Here is a 21,890-nt window from a genome sequence, read left to right as displayed (position 1 = left end):
GTTTTGTTTTCACCCTGAAGAGCCCCACAGATAGAAACTTCCTCCTCACGTCCGTCCTTTGTCTTTACTGACCTTTGCAGAGCTCATTTCCACGAAAACATTTCAAGAAGAATGGCTTTTTCTTGGCCTGGCTGCGCTAGGTCACTTAAAAATAAAATATTGGAAGAGCACTGACACAGCAGGAAACTTCAGTGACATTCTAACCCAATACTGTCTGTTCATTTACAAGGCATCAAAATATGAGTATAAGTACTTTTAGAAGTAATATGCAGTCAAATTAAATGCAGGCATTTGAGTAAATCTGTATGACTTTAGGGTTGAACCTGGACTATATCTGTAAAACAGTAGAAATGAAACAGAACCATCCATCACACTTAAAGTTAGATGTGATTGAGTTTAAGGAATGAGAAGTTGAAAATACATGGTCTACCATTTTTAAATAGAAATTAAGGATATGTAATGATGATTTCATTAAAATTTCATTAAATTTCATTAAAAATGTATTCCAGATAGATTAAGTGATTCAACAACCAGTAAAATGTTAAACCCAAACTGTCCACTTAAGGTACTGTGTCATTTTATTGTGCTTAGAGCTTAATTTGTGAATGTACACTGGAAAAAAAAAAAAAAAAAAAAAAAAAAAAATCTGTAATTTAACAGAATTTTCACTCTTTATTTTACAGATTTTTCCTGTATTTTTAAGATACAGGAAAATATCAATGAAATGACAAAAACAGACTGTGATTTTACATGTCAAATGTAAAATAACATGAAAAAACTGTAACTGTGAATAACCATAAAATTTCCATTTTTTTAAATAATTTTTTTTCTTTTTTTCACAGAAAAATACAGTTAAAATACATCTACAAATGTATCATAATTTCATAACTATTTCTTTTCTATTTATGAGATTAAACTGTTCATTTAAAGTTTAATACTGTAAAAAAGTAATAATAATAAAACAAGATAAAATTACTGACAATTCACTGTAAAAGAAGTCTTTGTTCTGTAAGTTTAACAAGACTTGTTTGTTAATTGACAAATATTTTGTGTAATTACGGGAGGTTTCACAACAAAAATGACAAATAAATGTATTTTTGTGAATGTATAACATGTATAAGCACCGATAAACTGTCCAAATACAGTTTTTATTAGTGGATTGCACAACTTAGTCTCATTGAAAACAATTTATATACATATATATTTATAGGTAATTTGATTGTTTTAATACATGAAAATATTCTTTATTAAACATTAAAAAAAAAAAAAAATCTCATGTAAAGTTAAGGCAAAAAACTGTATTTTAACTATGGAAAATTACTGTATTTTTATGAGATGGTTATTTTCCGTTATTTTACAGTATTTTTTCGGCACTCCTGCTGCCAGAATAATACCTTTTTTTTTTTTTTTTTTTTTAAATTTATTTTTGCATTGTACATTAACTGGACTGCAGATTCTTTTACTGCTCCCTCATACATCATCACCCTGATTTGAATAAATTACCCTGAACTTTGGGGTGCGGTGGACACGCAATTATCAGGAATTCTTTTACCCAAAGAAGTTCCTGGTAAATAAAGTTCCTGGGCTTTTGGAGGAAAAGGGCCTTTTTTTGGAAGAGTCCTTTTGAAAGTGAATGTGAAAATACAACACATAACAGAACAATCCAGTTTCTGTTTTAAACTCTTTAAAGTCCCCCTGAATTCCAGACCCTCTGCACATCCTTCCACATCTGTGACCCTGCCTGGGCCAGAGCCTGACAGGAACTGTGCGTCACAGAGGCGCATGTGGGGGGTTTACGCACAAGCGCGCGCACAGGGGAGGGATCAATTTACGATTGAGATTAAGAGGCTGAATGTGCGCGCGCGCTTTGACCGACATCAGCAACAGTTTGTAGAACAGACACATTCCACCAGGATGTCTAAGCTGAAGCCGTGGCTGCTGTGCCTCTGTGTTTGCGGACTTATTCTTCTTCTTACTGTGGTCGTCGCGTGCGTCGTCTGGTTCGCAGGTTCCAGAGTCGCGTGTCCCAGCGGAGAATACGCGCGCGCGGCTGTGGCGGCGGACTCACGACTTTGTTCGGAGATTGGCAGGTAAGAAACAGACCTGGGGGGGGGGGGGGTCCTGTAGGTGGACTGAGGCTTCTATGAAAGCAGACCTTCTATCCTCCTGTTCTCAGTGAGTTCAGATGAAGGGTTCAGAGTTTAGTGCAGATACACTCCCATGTGCACGCGCTATCACATACAGTGAGCATGGATGTAATCAGTTTATGAGCTTTAAGGACTCTGAGGAGACAAGAGACATAATACCCACTAGGGATGGAACCATATGAACATTTCATATCATGGTTATTGTGACCAGAATTATCACGGTTATCATTATTATTGCGGTATTTATACTTATACACACACTGAAGTAATGTAACCAAGTTGTATTTTTAAAAAATAAAATAAAATAATAGGCACAATGTACTTTTTGTTGGCAGAAACTAGAGCCCGACCGATATGGGACTTTTGGGGCCAATGCCGATATCGATATTGGGGGCTAAAAAAAGCTGATATCCAATATATCGGCCGATATCTGATATTGGCCGATAACCGATATATTGGCCGATATATGAAATAAGAACACTGATCTACACAGGATATAATAATCTTTTATCAGATAATTGTGCACAGGTGGATAAACAGTTGCATAAATCTTTGTTTATCTGACAAAGATAATTTACACAACTTTCACTTTGCAAACTATGCAATCACAAAAATAATTAGAGCAAAAAATATTACTTACCACAAAATTACGTTTTCCCTCACAAATTTTGATGTGTCTGCTTCACGGTACTACAGCTTCCCATGTGGACTAGGGACTAAACTGAGCATGTGCAGAGTGAATTAGGTGAGTCCTAAGTTGTTCCTGATTGGAGCAATTGCAACTGTCCCCGGTCTCCCCTATACTATTAACACCCAGGCCTGCTGGCAGAATGAAACTGTGAGGTAGACAGGAAGTGTACGGACATGGGTGTCTGTGGGGGTGGGTGAATACTTCATAAGCCAGGGGGTCCGTGATTTTCAGTGGGGGTGGGTTAGCAGTCCATCCTTGTCTGAGCATGTGGTAGCGGTCCGTGATTGGTGGTGGTGGGGGGATCGGGATTGGAGTCGGAGCGGGGGTATTAGCAGTAGCTCCTTGATAATGTGATTGTGTGTGGGGGGGTGATAGCGCCATTGTCCGAGCAGGAGTGAAAGTGAAACTAACTCGCTTTACTGTTCCTCTGACTCTCCGTGTCGCATACACACACACACACACACATACACACTCCTACACAAACACACACATACACACACACAGGAGCAGCGAGCGACAGAATCTCCGTGCAGCAAAAAAGTTAATACATCGGCCACATCGGCTACATATTGGCCGATGTTGATTAATTGGTGAAACGCTGTAATCGGCCCTATTAACCGGTAGGGCTCTAGCAGAAACGTTCAAATATTAACATGTAAACATCAAACATACAAATGTGCATTAAAGATGGCACCTTATGGCCATTGTTTGACCATTTTCCAGATCAAGTTTGAGTTGTTTTAGTGTCTTTTTCATAGATAGATAGATAGATAGATGCAAACAAATTTAATAAAAATGTTGAATATAAGCAACAAATGAACAAAATACGGAACAAATTGGACAAAAATGCACAAACATAAGCAGCAAAATCAATGAAAATGAACAAAAAATGAGATAAAATGAATAAAAACTGACCAAAATTGGCAAGAAAATGAATAAAAATAAATGTAAATAAGTAGCACAATGATCCAGGAAATGTGCAGTACTGTGACTTTTCAAAGTGCGGTAATCAAACACGGTTATCATGATAATTAGAATTTAAACAGTAATACTAACCGTTGGGAATTTTGCCGCAGTTTATCAGTAATCGTTGCATCCCTAATACTGACACACACACCTCCCCATCCTGGAAAAAATATTCATATTCTGGGAGTGAGACAGTGACACAACATTATTTAATTGGACTTTTTCATCGAACTTAACCCTTTCATGCATTAATTATGAGAACCTTAATCAAGATTTTTTTTTTCCTGTGTTTTTATTCCTCTGTAGGCATGAAAAAAACAAAAACAATGTGATTTAATCTTTTTAAATGAACCTATTTTTCATGGAGTTACTAAAATGTCCACTCAGAAGCAAAGAAACATGTATTTACTGATATACTGTGTGAAAACTATGAGATAAAAACATTTTTACTGCTGCTAATCTGATGTTTTCTCACATTTTAACAATATCTGCATGGAGATAATATGCAACGGAAAAAAAAAAAAAAAAAGAAAAAAACAATGTGATTTAATCTTTTTAAATGAACCTATTTTTCATGGATTTACTAAAATGTCCACTCAGCTGGACATCACGTGTTTAACCCTTTCATGCATAGTGGTCACTACAGTTATTCTCCAGCTGTTCACAGCTGTTATTCACTGCAGTTCTTCTCCAGCAGTTCTCTTGTATATTCATGGATTTTATTATTTTAGTTCCATATCAGCCAACACGGTGGACACTTAAGCATCATCCCATACACTGACATTCATACCATTAGTGTAACTTTGCTGTTCTTGATAAACCTGATCTGCAGTAACATGCTTGAGTGTTGAAGGGGTGATTAAATAAATTATACTCCCTCCCACTCCTTTTAGAATGTGCAAATGAAGTGATGTATATGTATAACTTTTGTTTTTGTTTTTTTTTGTTTTCTTCCATGACCTCTTACTACCTGTTTTATTTGTAAGGACTAAGTAAGAATACTTTGTCTTGTTGCTTATTCAAAATAAAGTAAACTAAATAAAAATAAAAAAAAATCAGTTGCTTGTTATTGTTACTAAACTGCAATTAACTGTTTTTTTCAACAAAAAAGTTTTTTTTTTTTTGCATATTATTTCCATGAAGTGAGTAATGACTAGTATTAGAGTATGTTAAAATGTGAAAAATTTACACTTGGCCAGGGATTAAAGTTCTCCGTCACCACAATGGATTTCCATCAAATGGAAAAATTGAGGGGGGGGGGGGGGGTCATACTGAAGTAACTTCCCCACGTGTTTCGCGAAGTCCAGTCAGCACCGCGATCCTGTCCTGGGTCTGCTGTCCTGAATCTGCAGGTGTTTAACACAGGCACAGGGGGCTGATAGGTTTAACAGTGATGATAAAAAGATGACCTCTTTATTTTTATGTCGGGAGGACAGATTGATGACTATTTATCTTTGGAAGGAAACGCTGCTCATTCTGTGCCTCAGAAACACATGGACAAGTTCAGCTTTACCGAAGTTCAGCCTCCAGACGCTAACTTTAGTTTAGTGCTAACAAGTAGCTTTCATTATGAAAGAACCACAGCGAAAAGGGAAGAAGACAGAACTGATCTACATGGACCTTCATGTTTGGGTTCATAGCTTCTCTCCTCTTGCCGGTATATGACTAGTGTGTGTGTTTGTGTGTATGTGCCCTTCCCGTGCATGCGGCTGTGCGTGCCGCGGCCTTAAGCGGTTACGCGCCCGACTGCATAAGTGCTTTATTTTGACCCATTTAGCATCTTATTTCTATCTGTGTGGTACAGTACGAAGATAAAATTGAATGAATGAGTAACACCCTTGGTATTTGCAAAGCCACTGCTCCAAGTTCCACTGTCCCTGCAACAACCTCCACCTCTACTGCTAAAGTGAAAAGTTCTACTAATGAGCCATGTGTCTCTGGAAAAAAACAGAAGCGTACATCCGGAATGACCAAGCTTGAAACTTTTGGTTTCAGTGCCAAAAAGCAGAAAAAATAAAAGAGTTGGTTAGGGTTACATTTACACAGACATTTTCCCCAAAATTCATGTGCTGTTGGAGTTGGAGTTATGTTTTAGGAGTTCCTAAATTGTTAAATAAAAAGTTTTTCACTCATTTTTTGCAGTAAGGTCTTCTTCTAGTTATTATTTTCACTTGCTTCAAAGGTTTTCATGCCCTTTAAAATTAACCAGAGAGCACCAAAATTGACCTGAAGCTTTAAAAATTTTCCGGGGGAGGACCCCCAGACCCCCCACCAGTACCACTCATGACATTTTTTGTCTCCATGTTACTAATCTTCTACACCAGTACACTCTCCCATTCAGTGTGTTTTACAGTATTGCCAAATTTGACTATATAAACTTGTACGCTATAGTAGTATTGTATTGCATCATTTTTAATAGTGGCCAATGATTTTGACCAGAAGAAAATTTTCAGTCAGATGAAAAATTTTTGCTTTAATCCCTGCACTTGGCACAAGTTAAGACTTTACTGTCACTGAGGGAAATTTAACTAGGACACACAATGCTGCTTATTGTATAGTACCACATAATACAACTGCAACTACTAGGGATGTACAGGTGAACACAGTCATAACTGCAGTATCAGTGTCAGACCTCAGTCATGGTCATATTTTGGATTTAATGACACTGATCAGACAGATGTCCTGTGGAAATCAAATGGAGGAACTCATAATGTAAATGAAATGAAAATGTTACATGAATGCATGTTGCCAAAATTTTAATCCAAAACATCTTGTATAATAGTATAACTCAGATGTGGGTAATTTTAGTGTACAGTTCCTATTTAATAGTACTTACATACATGCTCCGTATATCTGGAACAAACTACCAGAAAATATCAGGTCTGCTGAGAGTCTGAGTTCTTTTAAGTCAAGGTTAAAGACTCACCTGTTCACTGCTGCTTTTGACTAAAAGGCTTTTTACTTTTGAAATTTTAAATTCTCTTTCGAAACTCTGCACTGCATCTCTTACTTTAATATGTGTGTGTTTTTATATTTTTGGATTTTATGTGTTGTTTTCTTACTTGCTGTTTTTAATCACCTTTTACATGTTTCTTTTATAATGTTTTAAATGTGTTTCTTTTTCCCTTGTGGTTGTATTACAATGTCCTGTGTGAAGCACCTTGAATTGCCTTGTTGCTGAAATGTGTTATACCAGTGGTTCCCAACCTTTTTTGACTCATGACCCCATTTTAACATCACAAGTTTCTGGTGACCCCAGACATTCAAAACGGAGACTTTTTTTTTTTTTTTTTTTTGCTAAAATTAATTTGTTTTTGATCATGTAACAGTTTGCTATACTATGTTACAAATAAATGTTAATTTTAGACAACATTTAGTCTATATAATATATATTATTATGGACGGAGGCAGAAAAGCCAGGTGTAGATTACTGCACAAAGTGAGAATTTTATTTTCCTCGGTCAGGATATGTACAGTCAGTCCAGCTTGTATTTACAAGGCTGACAATTAATACTGAAAAAAACAATAACTCACACTATGAATTATGAAAGAGCTGCAGCATCTGAAGCCGACCACAGTGAACATTTGAAAGATAAACAGTACCACAGTGCATCAGTTTCAGCTTCACAGTTTGTCATGTCTTTTATGTATTGTGGTCAACTCACCATGTATTTTTTTTATTTTTTTTTATTTTTTTTTATCAGTTACTAGAAATTTCAGGCGACCCCATTTGAATTCCACGTGACCCGACCCCAAGGTTGAAAAACGCTGTACTATACAAATAAACTTGCCTTGCCTTACATGTTTTACTTGGAATGTACAATTAACTTTGTGCTCAATGTGGACACCAATAAATCAATCAATCAGATCTGACTAGTAAATCAGATTAGAGTCATAAACTCAGTGTTTTCTGCTCCCGCTGGCTGAACACACCTGAGCCTTTTATCTAATATTTCACAGTCATTCCAGGTGTAATCCTACATCATCTGTTGTCGTGTGTACATTGGTGCATGAACATAAACCAGTGAAATTAAATAGACTGTTTGCGTTGTATCTGTTGGATACTTTCATCTATGTCATATAGTCACAGTTATGGCTGCTGATGTGGTTAAATTAAAGACAGGACTGTTTCATTTCCAGGGACATGCTCCTGCAGGGGGGGTCGGCAGTAGATGGCGCCATTGCAGCTCTTCTGTGTACGTCTGTGGTGAATCCTCAAAGTATGGGAATTGGAGGAGGGTCTATCGTCACAATACGAGATAAAACAGGTTGGTCTTGTTTATTTGTTTCAGTGGCATGATTAAGGTTACAAATGATGTTTGGTAACTGAGGCTGAATACTTTGACTTCTTTTCAGGCAAAGTAAAAGTCTACAACTTCAGGGAGACCGTCCCACAGCTGTTTAAGACGAACCTGTTGAATGATTGTCCCACCACATTTAGATTGTCCTCAGGTACTGAGAGCACAGTAACACATGCTATCAGAACACTGAATTCTCTTTGTTTGTGTATCTCAACCCTTTCATGCATGAATTATGAGAACCTAAGTCGAGATTTCTTTTTTTTTAAGTGCTTTTATTCCTCTTTAGGCATGAAAAAACCAATGCAATTGAATTTTTTTTATGAACCAATTTTTCATGGAGTTACAAAAATGTCCACTCAGCTGGACACCATGCGTTTTATTTTTGAGGCAGAAAAACATGTGTATTTAAAACCCATCATCAGAAAGTGAAAACTATGAAATAAAACCATTTTTCATGCAGCTAATCTGATGTTTTCTAACATTTTAACATATTCTAATACTAGTTATTACTCACTTCATGGAGATAATAACCAAAAAAAAAAACACTTTTTGATCGCGAAAAATTTTAAATTACAGTCTAATAAAAATTAGCTATTGATTTACACTAAAACATATCACTGCAGATCAGGTTTATCAAGAACAGCAAAGTTACAGTAATGGTATGAATTGCAGTGTATGTGATGGTGCTGTGTTGGATGATATGAAACTAAAACAACAAAACCCATGAATATACAAGAGAACAGCTGTAGTATAACTGTCCACTGTAATGACCAATATGCATGAAAGGGTTAAAAAGAACCTGATTATGTGACTTGTCAACAAGACAACTTGACAAATTTCAGAATAATGTTCCTTGACGCACTATAATTATTATAACAATGTACTCATGTGGGTTTATGAGATTTGCAACTCATTGCATTCTGTTTTAACCCTTTAACCCCTGACGTGTCTGTGATGCTTGTTCTGAATGTATGATTTATTTTAAATATTCATTGAAATTCAACCATTTGCTGAATAAGGAAAATTTCAAAAAGTGTTGAGACAATAGACCTTGTTCTTTCCATAGACATCTGAGCATGCTCAGTTCATCCCCCGCTGCCTGTGTAATCAGGGGCAAAACACAGAACAGTGAGTGAGACCAACCTGCTTTGAAAATAGAAGGTTTAAGCTTTTTTTTTTTTTTTTTACACAGTTTTCCTTGTTGTTTTTAGTTTTTACTGTTGTTTCTAGTGTTGTTATAATTTTTCTTTTTTTTCTTTTTTTTTTTACTGTGTTTTTGCCGAGTTTTGACCGTGTAACTACTTTTTGGAGTTCAACCAGGTGCCAAAAAGCAGCTGAACTGATTTAGAAAAAAAGAGCCCCGAAACTAAAACTACTGGGTCCAAATTCAGATACTCGTTATTCAGTGTGTTCCAGTTCACAGTTCATGTCCAACGTCCTAAATCTCTTATTGATGTACATTCTGAGTGTCTTATTTAGTAAAAACCTGTAAAACTTCAATTCCTCTCTTTGTCTTTTCCTGTTATTCCACCTGTTTTGACCCTAAAACACACAGTAAAACAAAACCACTGAAGAGAAGGAGCATAAGCACATACTCACAGCAGCTTTTATGAACCTGAAACACACGACAGTTCACAGCAGCACGTTTCCCTTGAATAATGTCTCAGGAGTTAAAGGGTTAATGTTACACAGTGTCCCAGTATGTTTAGAGTGGTACAAGTGATTCTCTGTGTGTGGGTGGATTCTCCAAATAAACTGTTGCCATATTTTCTGCAGTATTTGTCTGACTGAGCTGTTTCTTGTGTTAGGCAGCCAGTGGATCGGCATTCCAGGGGAGTTGCGAGGCTACGAGGCCATTCATAACCAGTATGGGAGGCTTCGCTGGTCCAAACTCTTTGAACCCACGATCAAACTGGCCAGAGACGGCATCCCCATGCCGACCTACCTGGGAAAACTACTGCAGGAGCCTATCATTAAAAACAGAGTGGAAAGTTCCTCGCTCTGGTGCAGTATCTGTTTAACACTTCCATCACACTGTGGTTACACAACAAAGTACCTAGAATTTATGAACTCAACAGACACATTTAGACAGACTGGTTTTCTGGACCCTGTCTGCTTTCTTGTGTAACAACATTAGAGTAAACTCCTTTTCTGTTAAACCCAGCTGTGCATTTATGGAGTGTCTGGTTCACAGAAAACTTATCATGGCTTAGTTTAAAGTGATTTTAATATTTTAATATCAGCAGAACAGAGTTTAGTCTGTGAGAGATCAGGGGTGTCAAAGTCATTTGAGGTCTGGGGCCACATTCAGCCCCATTTGAATGGGTCAGACCAGTAAAATAATAACATAATAGCCTGTAAATAATGTCAACTCCAAGTTTTTGTCTTTGTTTTAATGGAATAAATAACATTAAATTATGAAAATATTTCCATTTACAAACTATCCTTTCACAAAAAAAGGTGTGAATAACCAGAAAAAACTGAAATGTTTTTACAAAAAAGTGCAATTTTAACAATATTATGCCTCAACTTATCATTTGTACAAGTGCATTACACACTGTTACACAAAACATTTCGTAACAGCAGCAGAATATTGTTAAAATTGCACTAAATTTTCTTTAGACATTTCAAGTTGTTCATATTTGTTCAGGTTATTCACATTTTATTGTGAAATGATGGTTTGCAAATGTAAATATTTTCATGGTTTAATATTATTCTTCTGCACCAAAACAAAGAAAAATTTGTAATTTATAAGTCATTTTGCTATTATACTAGTAATTTTTCCACTTTGAAAATTCATCTCGTTAATATCACCAGAACAGAGTTTTGTCTGTGAGAGAATATTTTCGAAAATGTTGCTTTTCCTTGTTGCAGAGTCTAAAAAGGTGATTAGGTTTCGATTAAAGGGGTTGAGAAAATAGAAGAGTCTACACCAGTGGTTCCAACCTTTTTTGGCTCGCAACCGCATTTTAACATCACAAATTTCTGGCGACCCCAGACATTCAAAACGGAGACATTTTTTTGCTAAAATTAATTCGTTTTTGATCACGTAATAGTTTGTTATACTATGTTGCAAATAAACATTACTTTTAGGCAACATTTAGGCTATATAATGTATATAATGCACCTTTTTGGTGTCTGCTTCTCAATTTTTCTTGGGGATGTCTTAGCGGGGCCAAATCTCTGTTCTCTGTTCGGTGTGGTTTCTGACTGCCACTGTGTTGAAACGTAGTAATCAAGATCAATCAAGATATGCCCTCTCAGATCTTATATCTCACATTTTATTTGAACTTGATTTTCATTGGGAAAAGTGTGTGGTGTTTTAATTATAATGAAATATATATTGAATCATTAAAAAATATATTTTATTAATAATTTTTTTTTAATCAATTACTAGAAATTTCCAATGACCCCATTTGAATTCCAGACAACCCCACATGGGGTTGCAACCCCAAGGTTGAAAAACACTGGTCTATTGACTGTTTGGTGATTGATCTACTGATCAAACTGTTTTACAGAATTCGAGAATGATAAAGAAATTAAAGGGGAGGGAAAAGAATGTAACTGTTAAAACACAGGGCACTTGTATGTCAGTGTGTTATGTTCTTTATTTCACACATTTTAATATGTTTTTTTTCCACTGACAATTTCCAGTGAAGTTTTCTGCAACAAGAACAGGACTGTTCTAAACAAAGGAGATACTCTAAAGTACACAAAACTCGCTGAAACAATGGAAACTATCGCACAAAAAGGAGCAGAGTCTTTCTACACTGGCCAAGTAGGACGTGACCTAATCCAAGACATAAAAGACGCAGGTGGGTAAAGTTTAAACTAATTTAGATGTTTTAATTGAGAGTGAAAAAAAGAAAATGTTGAAAACTTTCTTGCAAAATATGGAAATCTTTGTAGTGATCTGTGTGTAAAAGGCTCATATATGTGATATGTGACAGGTGGTACACTGAAAATGGAGGATCTGGCGTCCTATAAGGTACGAGTGGAAGACGCTTGGACTGTTCCTCTGGGAAACGCTCAGATGTACATCCCTCCACCACCTGCTGGGGGCACCCTGCTGGCTTTCATTCTCAAACTGATGGAAGGTTTGTTCTACTTTTATTATGAAAAAGGCAAAACACCCAAAGAATTCTGCTTGTAATAGTTTTAAAGCCACTGTGTTGTTCAAATGCAGGGTTTTCCTTGACATCAGAGTCTTTGGAGGGAGACCACAGGGTTCAGACGTACCATCGGTTTATAGAGGCTATGAAATTCGCTAATGGACAGAGGAGGAGTATTTGTGATCCGTCCTTTAATAAAGACAAGGTGGGCTTTTTCTTTTTTCAAATGCCGAAGATCGTACAAATAATATTATATAACAGGTCATGCAATTATTAGAATAATATTAATATTTATATGATAAATAACATGTAAAAGAGACAGAATTAGAGGAAAAGACCAAGAAATATGTGTAATACAATGTACAAGATATGAGTAGCAGTCTTAAAATCCAACTGCAAATGCAACTATATTCAAGTGGAAACTTCAGGTATTCAGATTGTAGTGTTTCAGCCCCTTCTCCACAGGTGTTGATTTTCAATTGTGACTGCAATTATTCATTACTGGCTTAAGGAAATTCACCTCCTTAAGTTAAATGTGGACCTTTGTGGATTCACTGGAAACTGAATTATGTCAAGGCAGAAACAGCCCAGTTTTCTGATCTGGTAAAACCGACTTCTTAGAAATAGTTCTTACAGGATTTTATAGAATATGATGGTGTAGGTCGGCTGTAAAACACTGACCAGGATCATTTTACTGCAACACAACTTTAACTTTTCAGACTTTTACTACATGTTGTTCACAATACTTGCCTACTTTAATTCAAGTAATGTTTTGAATACAAAATCTTTATCCTTAGTGGAGTATTTTGACACTGTTAGTACACTGTTGCCAGTAAAGGTGGATTAAAATATTTCTAACTTCTCAAGAAATGATTGTCACACTGGAAAAAATACAAATCTTACCAAGTATATTTTTCTCATTTCTAGTCAGATTATCTCATCACACTTAAAGGTGCGGGAGACTTTTGTGACCAATTTTTCATCACATCTGTACAACCTCAGTCACAGCCTAAGTATCACAAATCCGTAAGTCTTTCTGTGATTACTCACCTGAATCTCTTGCATTACGATGAACAATGTCAAAGTGCCATCACCTATAAACAAAACCACTTGTTTACAAACAGAGCCGGTGGGTAACTCGGGCATCTTTGGAATTTTTTCACAGCGTGCATTGTGGGAAACGGAGGTTCACGTAGCAGCCTGGCAGCGGCAGCTGAAACGGCAGGAGCTCCCTTCCCTCTATGCATATTCCTCCAGCCGTTTCCACGTCATGTTTGTTGCAGCCATATAATATTATTTGGCTGCACTGCCACTGCTAGGCAGCTGCGCGAACTTCCGTTTCCCACAATGCACGTCATGACAAAATTCTGAAGATGCCTGAGTTACCTCCGCTCTGTTTGTAAACACATGGTTTGTGTATGGGGGATGGCACTTCGAAATTGTTCACCGTAATGCAAGAGATTCAGGTGAGTAATCACAGAAAGACTTACAGATTCAAGGTACTGAGGATGTGACTGAGGTTTTACAGATTTGATGAAAAATTGGTCACGAAAGTCTCCTGACTTTAAAATAAGACATAATCACCTGAGGAGTAACTTTTCAGTGAGATATAAGAACTTATTTTTAGACAATAGATCTTGAAAATCTTATTTCAAGAAATCTTACCAAGATAATTTTCACTTGTTCAATTGGCAGATTTTTTTTTACTTAAGTCAAAAGTTTTTTGTTTTTGTTTTTTTGCTTAATTCAAGCAAAAAAATCTGCCAATGAAAAGTGAAAATTATCACGGTAAGATTTCTTGAAATAAGATTTTCAAGCTCTATTGTCTAAAAATCAGTTCTTATATCTCACTGAAAAGTTACTCTTTAGGTGATTATGTCTTATTTTAAGTGTGATGAGATATTTAGACTAGAAATGAGAAAAATAAACTTGGTAAGATTTAGATTTTTTCCAGTGTGACAATGTGATTTATTCTTGATAAAGTGTAACTGGGACTCAGTATGTGATGATTACACCTGGGCAAAGGTGCTTAAATAGGAATAAAAAGAGGAATGTGTCCGAGAACAAAATGACTCCACTGTACGGACAACGGTCTATTAGTACTTCTACTGAAGAACGTTTGAGTTTTTTTCCCCCAGTGCATAATTATGTCTCAGTCAATATGCAGTTGGTCACTGGTTATATTTATCTTTCAGAGTGCTGCTCATTTGATGAATTCATCGTTCATTAACCACATCAGAGAGATGATATCTTCAAACTCCACCCATGACGACTCCTACTACTTCAACATCAAACCGTCCTCTGATCAAACTGGGACAACACATGTTTCTGTGATGGATGAGGATGGACTGGCTGTTTCTGCCACCAGCACCATTAATCAAATGTGAGCAGTCCTGTATCCTTCCTGTTACTGTGTGATAAATTCCTGTGATATGAAGTGATTCCATGGTTTTACTCTGTAGATTTGGAGGAGCCATTTATTCTTCACGAACAGGAATAATTCTCAACAATGAACTGTCTGACTTTTGTGGGAGAGCAGACGCAGTGAAGGCAGGTACGGTCATCAGTGTAAACGCTGCCCACTGGAGTTTATGAGCAGTTCTGCACTCGTCTACCATCTGATTGTTCTTACAGGTGAACAGCCTCCGTCTTCAATGACTCCAGTAATCCTGGAGTCAAAATCTGGACGAATCCTTGTGATTGGAGGATCAGGAGGAAGTCTGATTACCACAGCAGTGGCCTTGGTAGCTCACCTCAGCCCCGTTCTTGATTTGTATGTGTTCCTGTTTGTGTTTCTGTGGTCCTGTTTGTTTACATGGCTTCTTTTTTTCTTATTCATGTAGTCTATAATGAATCACCTCTGGCTGGGGATGAATTTGACAGAGGCCATTTCTGCACCTATTGTGTTTGTTGATTCCAAGAACAATGTGCATTTTGAGCCACTCTTTGACAAGGTCAGTAATTATCTTTTCATAATCATTATCTCTGAAACACTGACATTCAGTGAAGTTTGTCTTAATTTACATGTCTTAATAGATTCTGGTGGAAAATAGACACCAATTTAAGTGTGTGACTTTAGGAATAGAAAAAAATAGTTGTATTAAATTTGTGTGTGTGTGTTTTGTATGCTTTCAGACTGTCATAGATGGCCTTAAAGCTGTTGGACACAAAATTACACACTGGAAGTACTTCTTCAATGTAGTCAACGCTGTGGAAAAAGAGGGTGGCTGCATTTCAGCATTTTCAGATATTCGGAAGATGGGACAGTCAGCTGGATACTGACGAATGCCTTCAGCTTTAGTCTTTGAGACAATAGAATATGCCACCGACCAAAGAAATGCCAGTAATTCAGGGCTCAGACAGCACTCTGGCAGACAAAACTCAGTTTAACGTCATTACAAACAAGAAACAAGAGCTAACACAGTCACCAAAGGTAGAATTAATCATGTTTTTTGTAAGTCAGGCCATACAAAGTTTTGAATATCATCTTACTGTCTTTGTTGATATCATCATGTAAACTGAGCTCTTGAAAATACAGTCAGGTTCATAAATGTTTGGATAAGGACACAAATTATTCTAATTTTGCTTCTGTATAACATCAGAGTGAATTTGAAATGAAGCAATCAACATGTTATTGTGAACTTTCAGCTTTAATGCAAGATTTTTAGAAAGGGTTCAAAAGAAAGTGGAAAACTGATTGACTAGTAGCTCCAGTGTCACATGGGGCTTGTTCCTTGGGAAATTTGTGCCAAACTAAGCAGATAAAAGGTCTGGACTTGATTCCAAATGTTGGTTTTGCATTTGGTGACAATTCATTGGAATTCTCAAGGTGAAGAAGGTTGTTACTCAGCTGACCCCAGTGCCCACTGTGGAAACAAACCCCAGTGCCCACTGTGGAAACAAACCCCAGTGTCTACTGTGGAAACAAACCCCAGTGTCTACTGTGGAAACAAACCCCAGTGTCTACTGTGGAAACAAACCCCAGCGTCTACTGTGGAAACAAACCCCAGTGTCTACTGTGGAAACAAACCCCAGTGTCTACTGTGGAAACCAGTCCCAGTGTCTACTGTGGAAACACACCCCAGTGCCTACTGTGGAAACAAACCCCAGTGCCTACTTTGGAAACAAACCCCAGTGCCTACTGTGGAAACAAACCCCAGTGCCCACTGTGGAAACAAACCCCAGTGTCTACTGTGGGACCTGCCACCAGGTCTTGCTGCAAGTGTTTTGCCTTCACTTGTGGGTCTTTGACCATCTGATGACCATTCAGAACTCTGGTGGCAGTCGTTCATATCTTCCTCTTTCTTCCATGTCCACATAGTGTAGCCACTGTTCCTTTAACTGTAAACTTCTGAACTATGATTCCAACTGTATCTGTAGGAATATTCAGTGCCTTTTCCAGCTTTTTGTATCCTCTTCCTTGTTTCTGCAAGGCAGTGATCTCCTCTCTGAACTTTGTGGACAATTCTCTTAACTCAGCCATATTTCTAACATCTAATCAAATGTCGCCATCAACTGTCCAGGTATTTGAAGTGTTCTATCTCAAGCACACCTGATTTGCCTGAAAACCATCTCCTGGAAAGCACTGCACCATTTGGGGATGTCTTAGATCAGACACTCTAAGCCAGGGGTCTCAAACTCAGATCTTCGAGGGCCGGTATCCTGCATGTTTTAGTTGTGTCCCTCCTCCAGCACACCTGACGGTCGTTATCAGGCTTCTGCAGAGCTTGATAATAGGCTTATCATTTGAATCAGGTGTGTTGGAAGAGGGATACATCCAAAACATGCAGGATACCGGCCCTCGAGGATCTGAGTTTGAGACCCCTGCTAAGCAGTTATGGACCGCAAAGGACTTTTATCTGAATATTAAAAACAAGCCTCATAATTATAACAAGCTGCCTAATTACTCTTGAGCCTCTGAAAATGGAAGAACGATGTTTAACATGGTTGTAATTCCTTTATGCTTAATATTTTTGTTAAGCTCTTTAAATTAAAGCTGAAAGCCCAGATTTTACTCATATCTTGATTGCTTCATTTAAAATCCACTGTGTACGGAGGTAAAATTACATTTGTGTCACTGTCCAAATACTTTTGGACCTTGCTGTGGCTGTGAATCCATCTCTATTTCAAGTTAAGACTATTATGTTTCACTAAAGTCTGTATAATGCATCATCAAGCAACTCTGGAAATCGGTTCCAATTTACATGACAATTTGTGTGACAAGTGTTCTGCTCAGTCTTGATCTTAGTGATGAACAAGTTGACTTTTTTATCCTAAGAGCCGTGGTTTAGCAAAAGTCTGAATAAAAATGTGATTTTTTTTTTTTCAGGTTACAAATGTGAAATTGTACCACAGGGAATTGATGGGCACGGTTTTCTAATGCAGCCACTGTGCAGCTATACAAATACATTTAGCATTGTCAAAACAAAAAGCAGCTGTAATTATTATGTGTATTATGGTCTTTTGACTGAATTGTGTGATTCTTTGGAAATGCTGTTTTCTATTAAATAACCAGCCTTTTCCAAGTGAAGTCCTGACTGGTGCGAGTAGAAAGTGTTTGAAACCTACTGTGAAGTTTACGTGACTGTGACGACTGTATCTGTGTTTGCATACCCTGAACACATTAAAATGTTTGTTTTAAGACTAAATGCATGTTGCACTTTATTTCTTAAAAACAAAACAAAACAGTAGATTCACAATAAACATTATCAGCTTTTACATAACATATATTCCAGTTTGCTTTCTGTCTGCACTAGGTATTATTATTGTCTTTCATTTTAGTAAGTAATTATTTGTGACTGTCAAACAGGTGATCTATAATCTGAAATCTTCACCTTATTTGACTGTTCTTTATCCACTTACACTTCTTGGATAATATACAACTGTCCAAGTATTAGTTTGACAAAGGAGTGAATTGGATAAGATCAGAATAAATTTTAAATTCATATATTTAGTGTTGTAAAATGTTTTGAATCGATGTGTAGCTTTTAGACTAGGTATCATTTTAGAACCGCTGTAATTAAAAGCCTTCATATCATCTTGTCAACAACCTGACTCAGTTTTAGCACATATTGATTTACAAAGTCCTTTAATGAAACAAATGATCTAAATGGTATTTTTATATTTGGATGTTTCTGTGAAACTGGGTTTATTTTGGAATCTGGCAGTTTGCCAGCTTTTAAGACCCAATAATAAAAGAGAAATTTAGACATACTTCCTCCCAGAATTTACCTAATGATGACCTCAGATAAATGCAAAAAAAATTTTTACTCAGAGGTATCCCAAAACTAATGAATTTTTAATAAAATATTGGGGCCAAATTTAGGACCAAAACTGGGACAGTAAAAGCTACCTAGGTGTCAGTGCATTTGATCTTAAAACATGGCTTGAAATGGTCTTATATAGTCTTTAAATAAAGACACTGTGTTAAATGTGTCGATCCTAGTGTTTTTTCTAATCTAGACATGCAGGTTTTTCACGAATCTCCGTCTCATTCCAAGTTTTGTTTGTAACCCATCGTGTCCACTTGCATTACATACAGAACCTGCCCAGTTAAACGCATATAAATTGCAAATGATTTTGCAACGGCGATAATTTTTGTGAAACACTCTGCCTTGCATAATTAGTTCAATTCCCAAAATGTACCTGTGAGAGAATAAAAAGATATTCAAAAAAATAGTGGCGTGTAATTTTCATGTCTTTTTCACTGTGTTACATACAGATTTTTATATTAAATATAATGTAAAATAATATAAAAATGTGTTATATCTGAAAAATAGTTTCCCTTTTATCTCAGTGAGTATTTATTTTTAAAATAGACCCAAAGTGCTTCCAAACCTGCTTCATAATATTAGTGCACGTGTGGTTTGAAGTTTTGGCCCCCATGTCTGTTTTTATTTACCAGTTTCATAGAAGCACCCATTTGTAAGGGGTGGTGGAGAAGGGAGGACCCACATGCAACACACTGGGGTGAAAGTCATAAATGTTCTTTATTTGAGTTCACAGATTCAGACACAGGTCTCTGACAGACAGGAACATGGTCTAGAAATGGATTCTGACAGTGGATTCAGAACTCCGACACAGACAGGAACACAGGGAACAGAACTCAGGGAAACAGAAAGCAGATCTCTTATCCTTTCCAGGGGTGTACAAACCCAGTCCTCGGGGGCTGGTATTCTGCATGTTTGAAGTATTTCCCTCTTCTAGCCACACCTGGTTCAATCAATGATCAGCTCATCATCGAGCTCCAGAATCCTGATAATGATGTAAAGGCTTCCAGGTGTGATGGAAGAGGGGAATATCTTAAACATGCAGGATACCGCCCTCGAGGACTGGATTTGGACACCCCTGCTTTTGGCACAAGGTTGGTCGAGTTACCAGAGCAGAGACAAGGAGGCGTCAGAATCAGATGGGTTTGGAACCAGGAAAACAAGTACAAAAGAACACTGGAAAGTGTAGCGCTCCCTCGGATTAAAGTCTCAGATCCAGAGCGTTTCATACAGGTGCTTTAATCTCAGTTTGTAACACTGTGAAAACTACCAAAAATCACAAAGCAACGCAATATACAGTTTAACAAACAATTCATACTAAACATTCACAATAATTAACACACTAATACGACACTGCACCTCGCTCCGCTCTCCGAGGGCGCTATCTAATGTCCCGAATGAAGCCATCTCTGCTAGCCAACGTTTAGCTCCGTCTACACATTACAATGGTAAACTGGACAAACACAGAGATACACAGACAGAACAAAGCAAACAAAAGGCATACAAAATGGTCAGGGCCGTTTCAAGATATCTGGGGGCCCTAGGCAAGAAAGTAAAGTGAAGCCCCTAATACGCGAAGATGTGGTGGTCGAATCACTGAAGAAGAAAAATAAAATCCAGATGCGATTTCCTGTTTTCTGGTGCATTTAGTACTAGTACTACCGATGATAAAAGGATAAACAAATAAAATTATTATTATTATTATCTTTATTTTTTTTTAGGCCTATTTATTATATAATAATATGCAATTAGTACTGATTGTGATAGATTTAATAATGATAAGATTTTTTTTCCTAGACTGTGATGTTACTAATTCCATGTAGCCTGATAAATACCTTCTGCTTGTGAGGAGGTGACATTGTCACTATCACTTGGTGCTGACAGAAATTTAAGCAAAGCACCTAAAAAAGCACAAAAAAAAAAAAAAAAAAAAAAAAGGCATTTGGTGAGTAGGCTTACTTTTGTCCTTATTCTAGAAGTATATGATTAAAGTGCAGAGGATTTGATAGTAGCTTTGCAGGAGAAGAACTTCACTTCCCATAATGCACCAAAATGTAACGTCAGACCTCATCGGCAAAACTACCTGAGCACATGGTGCAAAGTGTTGTGATGTGTTGATGGGCAAGTGTGGGAAATACAGATAATTAAAGAGTTTAAAATGTAGGATTGTGATTACATGGTTCACAGACATGGTTCACAGACACCGCCATTCATTCTTTTTTTTTTTTTTTTTTTTTTTTTTTTTTGATGTTGTATTTGAATATTCTGAATATTTGACGATTTTGAAAAGTATTGTAATTTCCTAATTATTCTAATTGTTCCTGAACGCCTCATGTATTGTTTACGCGTGCCTCCTTGAACGAACAGAACTCAGTTCCGCAGTGAGGGCACAGAGCTGATGTGAGGGTCTGAACTAATGTTGGCTTGAAAATACAAACTTTTGCTGCAGTCCTACTCTAGTCCTCTTCTGTGCCTAAACCAGCTGACACACAAGGAACAGACGTATGGATGAGACGGACAAACGCAATGGAAAAGGGACATTTTTCTCCTAATGGGATGGACAGATCACCAAAGGAAATTGCTAGCTAACCGAAAATGTACATGGAACTGGATGGATTATTTGGCCAAACTGGATGGGATTCATAGGAGCAGACGATTTATTTTGGAATAAAGTTGTGTGGGTGACCGCAGCAGGAGGCAGACAACCGTCCAGAGTAAGTGAAAACACTTCAGTAGGCTTAGCTTTGGCTTTTCATGACTAAATACTGTTAATGCTGTCATACTTCGGTCCTCCACATCCAAGTTATTTAGCTCAAAAGAAGTTTTGGAACGTTGTACAACAGTAGAAAAGGGCAATGGAGAAGTTGTGTTTCTTCTCTCCTTAAATTCTTCACACAGAACACAGTTGTGTTTACTTAATGCTTACCGCTGTGTCGTTGGCGTTTTTCCTCTGCTCCTTTCGTTTTTTGTCTTTTTGCAAACCCTGAAGGGTAGGAGCGCTTCATCATTGCTGTTCTTTTAAAATGGCCGCCGCCGTGCTCAGTGTGGACAGACCGTTTGTTCCTCCACTGACAGCAAGTGGGGGGTGTGATGGGGGGCTGCGCGAGGGCGGAGGTCACTTCTACATGACCCTCATAGCGTTTGTCGTTGCATAGGGGGAATCCCTCTAGTATGGGCAGGGCCGTTTCAAGATAACTGGGGGCCCTAGGCAAGAAAGTAAAGTGAGGCCCCTAATACACGAAGATGTGGTGGTCGAATCACTGAAGAAGAAAAATAAAATCCAGATGCGATTTCCTGTTTTCTGGTGCATTGAATGAGTCATGAATTACTCTGTATTACACAACACAGAGTATCCACCAGAGTGTAGTAAAGGACACAGTGTCTTCAATTAGGCATTGTTGATG

At 37.4% G+C, this 21,890-nt stretch overlaps 1 protein-coding gene across 1 annotated transcript; it reads left to right on the top strand.

The window, feature by feature from the left end:
* The first annotated feature begins 1,842 nt into the window (after nucleotides 1–1,842).
* Nucleotides 1,843–15,884, top strand: LOC115430073 (glutathione hydrolase 5 proenzyme-like). The gene is made up of 12 exons (XM_030149959.1): nucleotides 1,843–2,090; nucleotides 7,945–8,072; nucleotides 8,161–8,256; nucleotides 9,914–10,109; nucleotides 11,760–11,920; nucleotides 12,056–12,202; nucleotides 12,292–12,422; nucleotides 14,413–14,600; nucleotides 14,680–14,771; nucleotides 14,852–14,961; nucleotides 15,061–15,171; nucleotides 15,353–15,884. Exons 1-12 carry the CDS (start codon nucleotides 1,915–1,917, stop codon nucleotides 15,497–15,499), a joined length of 1,683 nt encoding a protein of 560 aa, XP_030005819.1. The 5' UTR covers nucleotides 1,843–1,914; the 3' UTR covers nucleotides 15,500–15,884.
* The last annotated feature ends 6,006 nt before the right edge of the window (nucleotides 15,885–21,890 follow it).

The sequence above is a fragment of the Sphaeramia orbicularis genome, chromosome 12 (assembly GCF_902148855.1).
Source record: "Sphaeramia orbicularis chromosome 12, fSphaOr1.1, whole genome shotgun sequence".
Classification (NCBI taxonomy): Eukaryota; Metazoa; Chordata; class Actinopteri; order Kurtiformes; family Apogonidae; genus Sphaeramia; species Sphaeramia orbicularis.
The sequence above is the reverse complement of the archived record's forward strand: the minus strand, read 5'-3'. Positions and strand labels throughout refer to the sequence as shown.